Source organism: Rhopalosiphum maidis, chromosome 2 (assembly GCF_003676215.2).
Source record: "Rhopalosiphum maidis isolate BTI-1 chromosome 2, ASM367621v3, whole genome shotgun sequence".
In the NCBI taxonomy this organism is placed as follows: Eukaryota; Metazoa; Arthropoda; class Insecta; order Hemiptera; family Aphididae; genus Rhopalosiphum; species Rhopalosiphum maidis.
In genome coordinates this window covers 44,970,966-44,985,290 of record NC_040878.1, presented here as the reverse complement: position 1 = coordinate 44,985,290, position 14,325 = coordinate 44,970,966, and the positions used below count along the sequence as shown (strand labels likewise).

The 14,325-nt window shown below is 25.5% G+C and overlaps 1 protein-coding gene across 1 annotated transcript in view; it reads right to left on the bottom strand.

Moving 5' to 3' along the window:
* Positions 1–484: 484 nt before the first annotated feature.
* The window catches only part of LOC113552140 (glutamate receptor 1-like), a 175,047-nt gene continuing 161,206 nt past the window's right edge, over positions 485–14,325 (bottom strand). The window contains exons 15-20 of the mRNA XM_026954849.1: positions 14,067–14,311; positions 11,110–11,209; positions 9,989–10,129; positions 2,315–2,389; positions 1,633–1,724; positions 485–1,098 (exon numbers count right to left, since the gene is read on the bottom strand). Of these exons, the coding sequence (XP_026810650.1) occupies positions 1,686–1,724; positions 2,315–2,389; positions 9,989–10,129; positions 11,110–11,209; positions 14,067–14,311 (600 nt within the window). The 3' untranslated portion in view covers positions 485–1,098; positions 1,633–1,685. The remainder of the gene's footprint in view (positions 1,099–1,632; positions 1,725–2,314; positions 2,390–9,988; positions 10,130–11,109; positions 11,210–14,066; positions 14,312–14,325) is intronic.

Sequence of the window (14,325 nt, the reverse complement as noted above, 5' to 3'; positions counted from 1 at the left end):
TCAAGAACATTTTAATTAAGTTTTATACATAAAATTTGACCATTGACCGTTATGAAAACTTTACTTTCATCAACAGCTGAAACAGTATTGTTTACTTACTTGTTTTAAAAAATAAGTATTAAACAACAAATAGGATTACAATCATGTTTAATGTTTGTAGTTTAGTTCAGTGGAAAAAAAATACTCTCAAGGATTGACAGTATATGGCATACAACAATAAATAAACACTTCTTTAAAAACAATTATGGCACATATAATATTATATTTACATACTTAATTTCTAGTGGTAATACAAGTTGTTCATAAGGTTCATAAATTGTTGATACTCAAAAAAAAAAAATTCTTTTTAATTTGTACAAAATACAAAATAATCGTGTAAAAACAAACAACATCAACGTTAAATATTATTATAAATTTCAACTTATATTATTATTACTTAACTTAAAACAACTCAAAAATCCAACGTAAAAACAAAACAATATATTTCAAAGTAAGTACTGAAAAAGTTAGTATAACATATTGAATAATATTTATATACACATTCTTGTTTCAAAATCATCTCAGTCGTAGTCCTATATATGTATTCATACAAACAATAAATGAAAACAATAAAACAATGAAATTAGTGTTTAAATGTTACTCAAATGAATAGTAACGATGAAATAATGACTGATATCTTGACATTTTCGAAGTAATATAACTATGTTTAATTTACTAGGTGGGAATTTTTTTTTTTTGTTAATTTTATATTTTCCTTTTACAACTGTACATCAATAACGAGTTTAGAATACAAAAAAAAAAAATAATCATAATAATAAATATATATATTTCACAATTTAAAATGTATATAAACAGATATACGAGAGAGATGATGAGAGAGAGAGAGATAGAGAGAGAGCAAAAGAGATAGAGTGAGTGAGATAAAAGAGAGAGAAATATAGAGCAAGAGAGAAAAAACAATTTCAAGTTATCGGAAAACAAATTCCAGAGTTTAAGAGTTGAAAGTGTTTTTCATCTGCATCTGGGAGATGGGCTTCTGTATATATAATAAATGTACAAGGCTTTTTCCTTTTAGGACTCGAACGTATTGTTTTTCATCTAAAGAATAAATACATCATTGTCACAAGCATGGTATTAAGCAAATTGGTAGGTTATATATAGTTCCAAGTGAAAAAATATTTGACACTAATGTCACAATATCTCGCAGTCATAATATATAATATATATGAATATATGCAACGAGAAAAACGTTGTTTAAAAAAAAATGAAAAATAATGTCTTAAAAATATATTGACTGATTATTGCGATTTGTCAAACGCTGAATTTAATATCCTTCTCTTAAAACTGTCAGGACCATAATTCAGTTAATTGACGTAATATGTCAAATTTGTAAACAAAACTAACAATTCGTTTCCCATAATAATTAGTTTGTTTTTTTTTTTTAATATCTTTTGCGCTTTATGATTAATAAGTTTATTATAATCATTCGTTACCTAATGTAAATGAGCGTTTTTTTTTTTTTTTTGATATTGTAAAAGTAAGCAAATAAAATAAAGTGGATTTTACTAATCAATAACCAAACTCAATTTTACTTAAAGTTAAGATAAATTAAATAAAGTCATTTACACTTACAGTGATTATTTCCAAGGAGTTTCAATAACCAGTGAGGACAGACATAATTTGTCCTACGTGCCGATCACTCTACACATGTCCACTGGCGTTTCCTACAAAAATAATAAAATAAAAAACATTTAATTTATCAAATGCAATACAAGGCAATGTGATAAAAAGAAAACAACGGGCATTTTTTTTAAATTACCTTTTTATTGCTTTTAAAATAGTGTTGAGAGAAAACGATTATTTTAACGCCTAATAAAGCCCGTATGATATAAAGTATACCGTCTACTACCAGCGAATAAACATTATAATATCGCGTGCCTTACAATATATTTAAATTCACGACGGATAGTGATAAACGAGATACCTGATGCGACTATCCGTCTACTTTATACCCGTAAACTACCGTTTTGTTGGAAATGTGCAATGGGTGCAATTTTTTAAATCGAAATCGAATTTCCTTCGCACACAAATAATTCTGAACGTGAAAAAAAATCGAATTTTTCAATAAAATCTGTTATGCCATATTATACTATATTACATCGTATAAACACGTGAATTTAAAAGTAAACTCAATTTGATTGCAATACAATCGACACACTATAATAAATAATAATAACAATAACTACAATATTACGGTAACAGTTTAATATAATATTATATTATTTATAAACTACATCGACTGGACGATACTCACCCTGCCGCCGTTCTCGGGGTCGTGCCTGTTATTCTTGTACTTTCCGACTGTTTTTACGGCGTCCGGCAACTGAAACTAAAACGGTACAAATTCTATTAGGTTTAGGTTGAAATCAAAACTCAGCCACGGAGATCGCGGGAACAAGATAACGGGAGTAATTATAGGTATACCCGCGATCGCAGAGTTCGTACGGCACGCAGTCTTCGTCGAATTAATTGGAAAACTTACTAAGTGGTTTTATTGGTCCGGCGCTAATAGTTTTACACGCGTCGGATCCCGGACTAACAACAATACGATTACCACTACTAGGGTTTGTTGATTAGACAGACAGATTACTATTATATTGCGTCATTATTATCGAATTATATTATTATGATAATATATTATCGTAATGTTCTTGTTGCTATTTACGTACTATGAACAATATTATAATAATAATCGCTGTTATCATTTAGACGCGTGAGATCGAATTTGAAAATGTACGATTTAATCAGCCACTGAGGTTAATTTGATTCATAAGGATGGACAAAAGTATAAAGAAAAAAATACCACTAAAAACATTCGGGAATATTGGGTGATAATTTCAGATTTTTTTGTGAAATGTAAAACAATTTACCAATAAACAATCGTAGCTAAAGTCACACACTACGTTCGCAATAAATATTCTCCATTTGAAAATATTAATCAATCGAACCAACAATGCGACATTTTTAATAATTTAAAAATTATTTTTATGTAAAATAATAAAAATAAATGCAATACAAGTAGATGTATATTGCAAGATGATTAAAATATTTAAAATATTTATGATCATTAATATAAATACATAATACCTATTTAAATAAGAAGAATTTAAATTTAAATTTAAAATCAAAACATTATTTGTATCGTTAAAAATAATGCCTAACCCTGTTAAAATGTTATTATTTGTGTTAAAAAAGCGCCTATTGATTTTAACAACAAAAAAGATTTAAGGTTCGCCCATCTGATACAAATGCACACCCTGCTTATACAAAGATTATCTGCGGTAAAACAATACAAAAACGTAATGTTTGCAAAGTACATATCTAATGATACAATATATTATGATATTTCAAATTTTAAAGTACGAAAGTGTTACAAAACAACTTTAAATAGTCTATGTATGTGCGCATTGATATTGTTTGAAATGAAAACAATTGATTTAAACAATATAAATAAATAATAATTAACTTAACTTAATTTGCTGATTTCTACAAATTTTAAGAAAAAACTAAATTATAATATTTGTATGTTTTATTTTTGCTTTCTGTTATTCTAAAAAAAATGTTGACTTAAAATGTATGCTGAAATTGCATTGAATTGAAATTAAAATAATTCTATGCTATAAAATGGTGAAAAAAATGGAACAACAATTTAAAAAAATAAAATGTTTTTCAACATTTAATTTTATATATACTTACATAGTATATACACATTATATATCACCAAATTCTTAAAAAATAAAATAGAAACAAAAAAAAAATATATTTAAATATTATAATTTCTTATAATATACCTTTTAATTGCACAAACTATCTAACTTACTACCCCTTTCCATGAGCATTGTTTCTTTACAACAAGAATATCAACGTTGACTTTGTCTTCAAGCCTTTATTCAAAATTTTTAATTCACATTTTACTCTAAACCAATAGAATTAATTTAAAGCTTTTATTACTAATTAATTGTATGTTTATATACTCTATATTTATATGTTACGATAGGTACCTATAACTATTATATAACTAATCTCTACCATTGGGTTTTGACCTGTTTTTATTCATGTATATCTATTTGAATAAAATATTATTATTATTAATATTTATAGTATACAATAAAATTACAATTCTTGATTACACAATTTAAAATTTTAAAGTTTACCAAAAATTAATACTTGGCATTTCAACAATTAATTTTATCGTTTTTCCTAAATTCAATTAAATCTATTTCAATTTGAAAAGAAAAATATGTCTGTCTGATTAAAATTAAAATCTAACCTACTGCGCAGCGTTTTTTTAATTTGGACCATGAACTTATATGAGTATAACGAATGTTAACAGACTGAAATATATTTTACTACAAAGTATGACAAGTAATAATTAATATTAATAGCCAGTGTCCAGTTGTAATGATAGATGAATAGCCGAAGACGTGGTACTGCAGCTGCTCCATTCGCGTGCAATATTATTCTCATCTCCCACGTAAACGTTTAAATACTGTAGAAATCGATTTCTCAGACACCGACAAAACAACCAGTCGAATGACAACCGTAAAAAATCGCTCTCGCTTAACATCCGCGAACAACGATAATTTTTCTAATTCTTCATCGGCAGTAGCATTTGCGCACGAAAACAATATTTATTATTAACGGTTTTCCGTGGTGGGCTATATATTACGAACGAACACCCGACATCCCATGAACACAAATCAATGCGTTCGTTTTATGTTTTCGCTTGTTAAACGCCAAAAGAAATTTTTATAGTAAATATCCACAAAGACCATATTACAATAATATAAACAAGGCGTATCAGTAAATAATTTGAATACGAAACCAGACACTTATTATTATGACCTGTTACTATTTTTAAGCCTATTGAAAAACTCAAGATACAAGAAAATATAGTATTTCAATAACATTTCAATTGTCTGTATGTTATAGCGATATTTTGCTGTTATAGGTTGGATAGAAAATACGAGAAATAAAAAATGTATTTATATTTAACAATAAAAAAATCAAGATCCGTATTCTGTTTTTATATTACTCGTAAGTATCACTAATATAAACCAAAGAAAAGTAAAAAAAAACATTGGTAAAAATATAATTAATAATGCATATTATAGTAATACAATTCACTAGTTTCATACAATCTCTATTTTTTTTTTATCTTCGAAGAATTTCAAATAATATTTCTTATTATAATATAACTAATGTATTTCTATACAAATCTAACCTTAGTCGCACTTCAAAGTATCAGTATAATAATATAGTCAAACGATCACGGTTGAGTTTATCGTAAAAAAAAGTCTGTATTTTATTTATTAAGTAATGAAATATCAGTTTTTTTCTTAGGTCTCGATGGAATATAGTCATATATCAACGAGAAAAAAATTTGTCAACGAAATTGGATTTTGATCTTATATTGATGGCCGATAAACCACAGTCTCGGTGAAGCGGGAGGGTTTTTTGCGGGCAGCCATAGCTAAGCCCAAAGGGATTTATTCAGACTCCCTTACTTCTTCAACTTTTTCCGTTAACAAAAAATAATTGAACACACGAGATTACTAACTGGTTATTACTCTGTAAAATATTTCAATTATAATTAATTAAATAAAATATTACACGATTGTTTTTTTTATTGTTATCACATCTAGAAATTCACTTAATTCAATTAAACATTTCAATAATACAATTATCAAAATGTCATAAATAAACTCAATATAATGACCACTTGATAGTAATAAGTATTAGGGCTTAGGTTATAGGTTTATAAATTATTTAATATATCATATATTTTAATTAAGATTATATCATTGCTAATATGTTATAATGATATTGGTTTGTAATTTAACCTATCATGTTTTTTATATAGTAAAAAAAAGTTCTAGTTATCGTACATTTTCTATGTATAAGGGAGATTAAAATTACAATAAAATGGTTTCAATGTATGTCTATTATAGTATATATATAAGCTAATGTAAAAATACAATGTAAAGAATCTAGTAAATGGTCATAGACAAATATTCATATTTTTGCTCCCTAAACAAAGTCTCAACTATACATTTTTATTCTCCATTATTATTAAAAAAAAAAATTGATGATATATTTTACTTATATATTTATTTTAAATAAAATGTTAAGTTTGATTTCATATTTTATTTGTATATTTCAATATTAAAATAACTTCTAAGTCATAATGATGAGTATAAAAAATATAAAAACGTTAATATAAATTTATGAAAAATATTTTTGTAAATGTGTTAGGGAGAAGACATCAAATGAACTCTTATTAATTATATAAATAAATAAAAAGTATATATTATTAAAAATGACAGTCTTAAACATTTGAACTCATTATAAAATTAAAAGCCAAAAAACAGCATAGTGGGATTTGCCTGTTCTTTAAACTTTTTTCTATTAAAGTAAGTGCAATAACCCGCAGGTGACGTTAATATATTATTCTTTACTATAAAATAAATTTTCTGCTGCTATCCATGTCACTTTGTTTGATTATAGTTGCTAAAAGGTGACGTTATGCCATTTTTTTAAATTTGTATTTTTGTACCATAAAAAAAAAAATCAAAACACATTTTTTATCGGTTTGGGTAAAATGTTTAAGACCATTAAAATCTATTTCTGGGATAATGAGTGGAATTTACTTAATTTCCTATAGCTTTTTGATAAAAGTTGCATTATATCATTATTTATATAGGAAACTAGACTAGAACACCTTCTTTTTCAGGTACTTTACAAATTAATACATTTATAATATACCTATGAAGTGATATAACTATTACACATAAATAATTTGTAAGAACACTTATTTATCATCTTTATATTTTTGTGTATTTCTAATCTTTAAATTAATCAAAACTAAATTTTTATTTTTAATTAAATAAAGTTAAATATTAAAATATTAGATACAAGAAGAAAATTTATATTTATATTAACTAAATACACATATTACAGTATGTCAGTATGAAATGCACAAAATGTTTGTAATCATAATATTTGACATATCTAAGTAGATATTTATGTTATTTATCATTACATTTCATGAAAATTACTTTTTAATTTTTAAGATAACACGCTAAGTTAAGTTTTGGTCATTGTAGCAATCAAAATATATACATATTATGATTATTGGAATAAAATTAAATTGACATTAATTTATTAAACTTTAGTTGATTCAATTGGAAACATGATTTACAGTGAGTGATGGATAATAAACAATAATAATAGCAAAAACAACAGTATTTTTCGTGTGTAAGTACATCTAATTTGCATATATTTTAAGTGTTTGGGGTACATTTTTTAAGGACCATAATGGAAACAGTTTGTTTCAATTGTCTTATATGATATTCGTCGACATAATATAATAATATTGTTTGCGTTAAAAGTAAGGTACAAAGATACACGCATGTCGGTTATAAAGCGTAAATTAAAATTGTCATAAAATCTTTATTTATAAATAATATGATTGTTTATTTTATAATATATAATTGGAAAAGCAGATTATTTTTAAAATACCAGAGAAGCGAGATTGTGTTAATATATATATATATATTTAATGTGTGGATGACACGCATTTTTTGGTTAAGTAATATTTATTATGAGTTTTATTATATTTATATTAACAGTATATTTTTCGACACCGTGTATTTCATTAATCCACATAATACATTTTCACTTTCAGGAGTATTAAATTTTAATTTAGAAAACAACGACATCTATTTAATTCTCAATAATGTTTTTTAAGTAATAAACACTCAATATACTGTTTATTTTAGAAAATATAGTATCAATATTTTTCACTTTAACGTTTTTACATTTTAAAAGCTGATTTAAAATATTTAAAAGCAATAGCTTATTGTTAAATTTAAAAAATATTTATAACAACTACTTTTTACGAGTGTTTTCGACATTTTGCACAAGTTTTTAACACTTCTGGAAACTACTTCTGGAATCATAATACTAAACATTGTAAACTTTTGGGAAATGCTCTAGGCAATACTAACCAACTATCTTTATCCTTTTGAAGTTTATATAGTACATACAAGTTAAAATGTATTATCGTATAACAAAACGAACATACGATAGACATTAGACATTAAGATCTATTTGAAAAATACCTATATATAGATATATAAATCATTATAAAATGTAACTTATTTTAATTATTGATATTATCATTGAATAAGTTATGGATTTCAAGAATGTATAAAATTTAAAAAAATGTCTATATTGGTTTATTAAGAATTTATTTTTCATATAAATAAACAATTAATATAATCATAATTATTACATTCAAAAGTTTTCATTGTCATATTGTTAAATATAACATGTAGGTACAAATCGATTAATTGCATAGTCCCCATAATATAATATGTGTAATTTGTGGTGTGTACATATACTAATTTTATATAGATAGACGATTATATGTCATAAGAATATTGTCAAAGAATTTAATTTTTATGCAATATCACTATCCACTTAGACATTTAGTTAAATGCCTTATTCAAGTCAGGCTAATAATAAAAATAAAACATTTTGTATTATTTTGAAAATTTAACTATATTTTCTATTAATTATTTATTGCTATTTTATATAAAAAAGCTTTGTATTATTTATTAATATGTAAAACATGTAGATACATGAAACATGTTTAATTTCGTGACCATCGGTACTATTGTTTTAAAACTCAAATCAGAATATACATATAAATAATTAATAATTAGATGTGATAGATGTAGACGATAGTACGAGTATATTATATACCATATAGGCTATAGTCTTTAGTGCGAATAGTAAGTACAGTATAGGAAAGCAGCAATGTCAAACCGATCGGCATTTATGTTATAAAAAAAAATGTTAAATATTCTAGCAAATTCCACCACAAGTAATAACTAAAAGTTTACAAACATTTGTAACTATAATATAATCTTTTTTTTCACTTTTTTATATTTGTACTATTACGTTTAACTAAATGTCTAGGTGAATAGTGAAATTTCATAAAAATTAAATGCTTTGACTATATGCCTAGGCATTTAGTAAAACGCCTTATTTGTTTATATGCCTACGACATAGTGTATTACTATTTTCATATACAAATTATATTAATATTATTCATTTGAATTATTGTGACAACTTGGGTTTCATCTTCAGCATAAACCTTACCAAATATTTATTAAAATATACTATAACAATAATGATGAAAAAATGTCAAAAATTTTTTGATTTTAAAATATGAATGAATAGATTTTTTTGAAAATATGGTAAAATTAACGTAGTTAGGCTAATATTAAGAAGAAAAAAAACTAAAGTTACTTATTTTATAACTTTTCATAAGCCCAGAATCAAAAAAATGCTCCCTAAAAATTAAAACTGAAAAACATTTTTTTTAACATAATCATGAATACAAATTAACAGATCTTGAGCGTTAAATCTAGTAAGATGTGTTGTTTTAGAACCATTTAGTATTCAATAACTCTTTAAATAACAAAACTAAATATAGTTGTTTATGAGCGTCTATTATAGAGTATTGATAAAAACTATACGTACAAAAATGTAAAAAAAAATAAGTTATATTATGTATTTTATTACTAACTTTGTTGGTATTTATATTTAATTACCTTTTAATACTAAAATAATTTTTTTGTTAATATGCCGGTCATATTAATTGTCGCCTATCATTAAAAACCACATTATCATTAATAACAATGATATTATATCTGAAAACATCAAAAGCACACGCACATACACATACATACTGAAGAACGATGTATAACATGAACACGTAATATCATTAGAATTTGAGAGCATTCAACCGCTGATACTCGAAGCAAAGTTATGCATATTATACTACACTAACAATATTGCATTATTTATAAAGCATCATAATATTTAAATGCAACGAAATATATAATAATCATATTACTTTTGAGTTGGCTTGATCCGAATGCGTCCGGTAGCAGAACTGGAACAATGCCATGGCGATGGCCACGATGAGTCCCAGTACTAGTATGTAAAATATACCAGCAATGTTGTTTAACGTCAGCTCAGCATTGCGGAAAGACTCCTGCGGGAATTAAGACGTGCGGTATGTAAAACGTTGGCAATTTTTGACTTTTTATTTTTAATAAAATTCAGTGATATTTCGTGTTTTATGGCGCACGACAAGGAAAGAGAGAAGCGAGAAAAGTTACCGTCGCACTCCTGCACCAAGTTCAAAATAAAAAAGGACATAAATTGCTGCTATAACCTATTTTTTCTCTTTTTTTTTCGTTTGCGGGTTGCTAGTAATGTAAAACTGCGAACAAGCAAATGGACTGAAAGTAAAGTTTTAAAAATTCAACTACCGTTTTTGTTTAAAACGGTCTTTAAGTGGCCAAGTCTTGAAGTATTTTTCTTTAAAAAAAAATAAATGACTTTTGGATTGTTTTATTTATACATTTTTTTTTTCCCCAAAACTGAGATTTCTATCATTTTATTACTAAATAACCATGTATATTTTTAAATCACTGAAGTGAATTTAGGTAGCATTTAGTCAACATCACATGATATAATTTTAGTAATTTCCCAATGTTTTCTATAATTTTTGTAATAACTTCAAACATAAAAATATATGGTGAGTGAGGGGAAGGGGTAAAAACAGTTGAAATATTAACGATTGACGATATATATTCAGTGTAAAATAGTCGTCTATAAATAATGAACAACTATAAATATCATCGTAAATATACGTCAATAACAAATGAAAGTAATATTGTAATTATTCAAAATAAATTTAAGGATTCGTTTAACAGAATACTACATTAATCTATTAAATAAATAGTTTTATCTCATTGTTAATCATTCTAATATTTATGAATTTTATAAATATATATATTTTATTTTTAGCAAATGTTCAATTTGTTTTGAATATTTAATACCTAATATTGGTCATATTACAATATTAAATAACTTTATAGATATCAATGAAAAAAATGAAATAATTAATTTACCATTAAGAGGATGATATTGCTAAACCATTAGAAAATGTATTTATTTTTTATTTACCTTTGCTTCGTAACCACACTCATCAATCCACCATTTGTTTTCTAACCTTGTAAGTTCACCACTATCAGTCAATTGTACAATTGCAGCATTTATTCGATTCCTAAACAATAACAAAAACAAATGCATTATAATTTAATTAATTAATTTAATATATTTGAAGTATAAAAATTAATATTTTATAAATAATTAATATACAAGACAATGAATTACAAACAAAACATATCAGTTGTTCAAAACATAGATGGATGAAACCATCATAGACGATATGAGTACACTAGAAATAAATATCGTAGAATAGGTAACTATTCACAAAAGTAGATTTATAATAATGAGGATATGATGATGAACCTGAATGGTCTATGGTAAGTTTAATAATAAAAATGAAATATAAATATCAAATGATGGAATTTCATTTATAGAACTTTGCAAAAATACCGTTATTTAACTGTAATATTGTGTACAATACTGTAATCAATAATACAATATATCAAGTCATTAATGTATAGTATTTATGATTAATATCATATTAAATTAGTTTAATAATAATAAGTTATTGAATAACGTATAATTTATGACTTGGTATTCTAATATTTTCTTCTCTAAATTATATTTTAAATACCTATAGTTGCTTTATCCACTGTTAGTTGAAACACTTGAAACCATCCAAATTCAATTCTCGACCTCCTATTGATAAATTTATTTGTGTAGATCAATAATTTTCAAAAAGATATAAATTGCTCTTGGATGTACCAAATATTGGCGCAAAGCACATAAAAGAGAAATAAGTTCAATATAGGTGTTGTATTCGAATAGACCCAAGAGAATACCGTTTGGGCGGAGATAAAATTAACGGAAGGACAATCATATAGATCAAACTGCAAAGCACCACCATTCCTCTCTACTAGTCCCCCGTTTTTTGGCTCTAGAGCATTTTTCGATGGCCCTTGGGGACCCTCTTGATACCCTTATAAATCGCTTATAGGATTCGATCGGATGGTAAAACAATGTTGAACGAGAATATTGTTTATATATAAAACCATTAAAACAATAATACAAAGGATTTATTACTTACTAAAAAGAACAAATAAACAATAATCAAAAATAAATACATACAAATATTATATTATATTGTTTTGTAAGTTTAAAAAAAGTATTTAAATTTTTTAACTATCTGATAAAAGTTATTTATCATAAATGGTATGAACTTTAGAAATTATGTTACCCCGATGAATTTCATATCTGCCTGTTTTAATAATAAACGTATATTCCTTTTTGCTACATTAGAATTTTTATATATACAACAAAAGAATCTAAAAAGCTCTTATAAATGTGTTTATCTAAAGTCCTGGTAATAGTAAGCACCAAACTTCAATCACCAAATTTCATATCAGCTACATGTAAGTTTCTCACATTTTATGTCTAAAGAATATATAGGATATAGGTATTTATATACACTATATACATCATATACATAGTGCAACTTGATATAACCACACATATTCACATATTCATTCATGGAATACCTTCATGTTAGAGAAAGCTCTAAACTTCTCAATTTATTGTCTGAAGAACTTTGCTACGACTCAAACTCAATCAGTACGATAAGTGAAGACAAACGAGCCACCAACTTACTCAACAAAATATAAATAACCCTCAATTCCTTTAACATTGTTATTAAATAATATTATTTGTATTATTATTATTAAAATAATATCAAATATTATATTCATAGACATATTCTATCATTTTATAAAAATGTATTATTTAATTCTAAATTTGCAAATAACCAATGGTCCACTATCTGCTAGATTAATTACGCAAAGTAACAATAAAACATTTTTTACACCTAGTATATGTAATAGCTTTCTATTGAACCTAATAAACTATTCATTTTTTTAAATACATGCAAATTCTAAACTCGTGGCATTTTTAATAATGATAAATTATTATAATTTTACCTTATTACTTTATTTTTACATTATTAATTACAGCATACATAAGCATATAATATAAAATGTCACTTTGCATCTACTAGCATAGCCTCCTAAAATATTATTGTGTATGTAATAAGAAGTTGTGTCCTATTTTCGGATACACATTATTATCTAATGACAAACTTTTTTTAAATATTTGAAATGTTTTAATTAACTTTGTATAGCCCAGTTAGTACATAATATTTTATTAAAATATTAATATGTTATACTAAATAAAATCTGCAGGGTGGAATAGTTCAGAATATGTACCTACCAGGTTATAAAAATAATAAATCTGAGTTTTAATTAATTTTGTTCACTCGCTGTTTAAAACTGAATTCAATAATAACACTTCTACAATTTAACATAATAAAAATAATAACTATATATTTAAAATCATTTTTTTCTGGTTGTTTTTGAAAATCATTTAAAATTATCACCTAGTAAAATCCTAAATTTAACGCAACGTGGATATCATCAGAATGACATTACAGAAACTTCAGTTTTTACCATGAATATTTTAGTAAAAATATTACAAGGACATAGGTATAGTAATAACCAACGTTTTGAAATCTGCAGTTAACCAGTGGTTATTACAAATCTCATTGAATAGACACGTCTATAATATATGATTTTCTCTTTCTTTATATAAATATAATGTATGTGTATAATAACATGTGTATATATATATATATATATATGTATATGTATATGTGTATGTGTATTTATTTTTCTTATGATCAAAAATGTGTCGCAGAAAATTGGGTTTTCTTTTTCTTTTTCATATCAGACTCTCGTCTTGGAAAATGTGATTTCGTGGAATGTAATCTGAGAGTCATTCAACCGAAAGACGCGCGTAATATTCCCACTTGCGTCCCTTTACCCGTACCTCACATATATCGGTGATCTTATTTCCCAAAAGCCCCAAACGAGATTTGTCAATAATATATATGATGTATATAGAAGAAAATAGATCAGTCTCACCTTAGCGGAGACCCAAGTGGCATCGCTATACCGTAGCCCTTAACGTCTATGTTACGTCCGACTTTCATTGTATCACAGGGTTTCCTCATGTTCACAAAGTCATTTTTGGGAGACTCAATAAGCAAAGCAAACTTGCCATTTGAGTTCCTTACTCGTTGAATGCCTTCATCGTAAGTATCCACGAACACGTGTGTCCGCGAGTTCATGAACTGCCACATTTTACTGTATAACGAACTATGTGATCTCTATACAATAATTA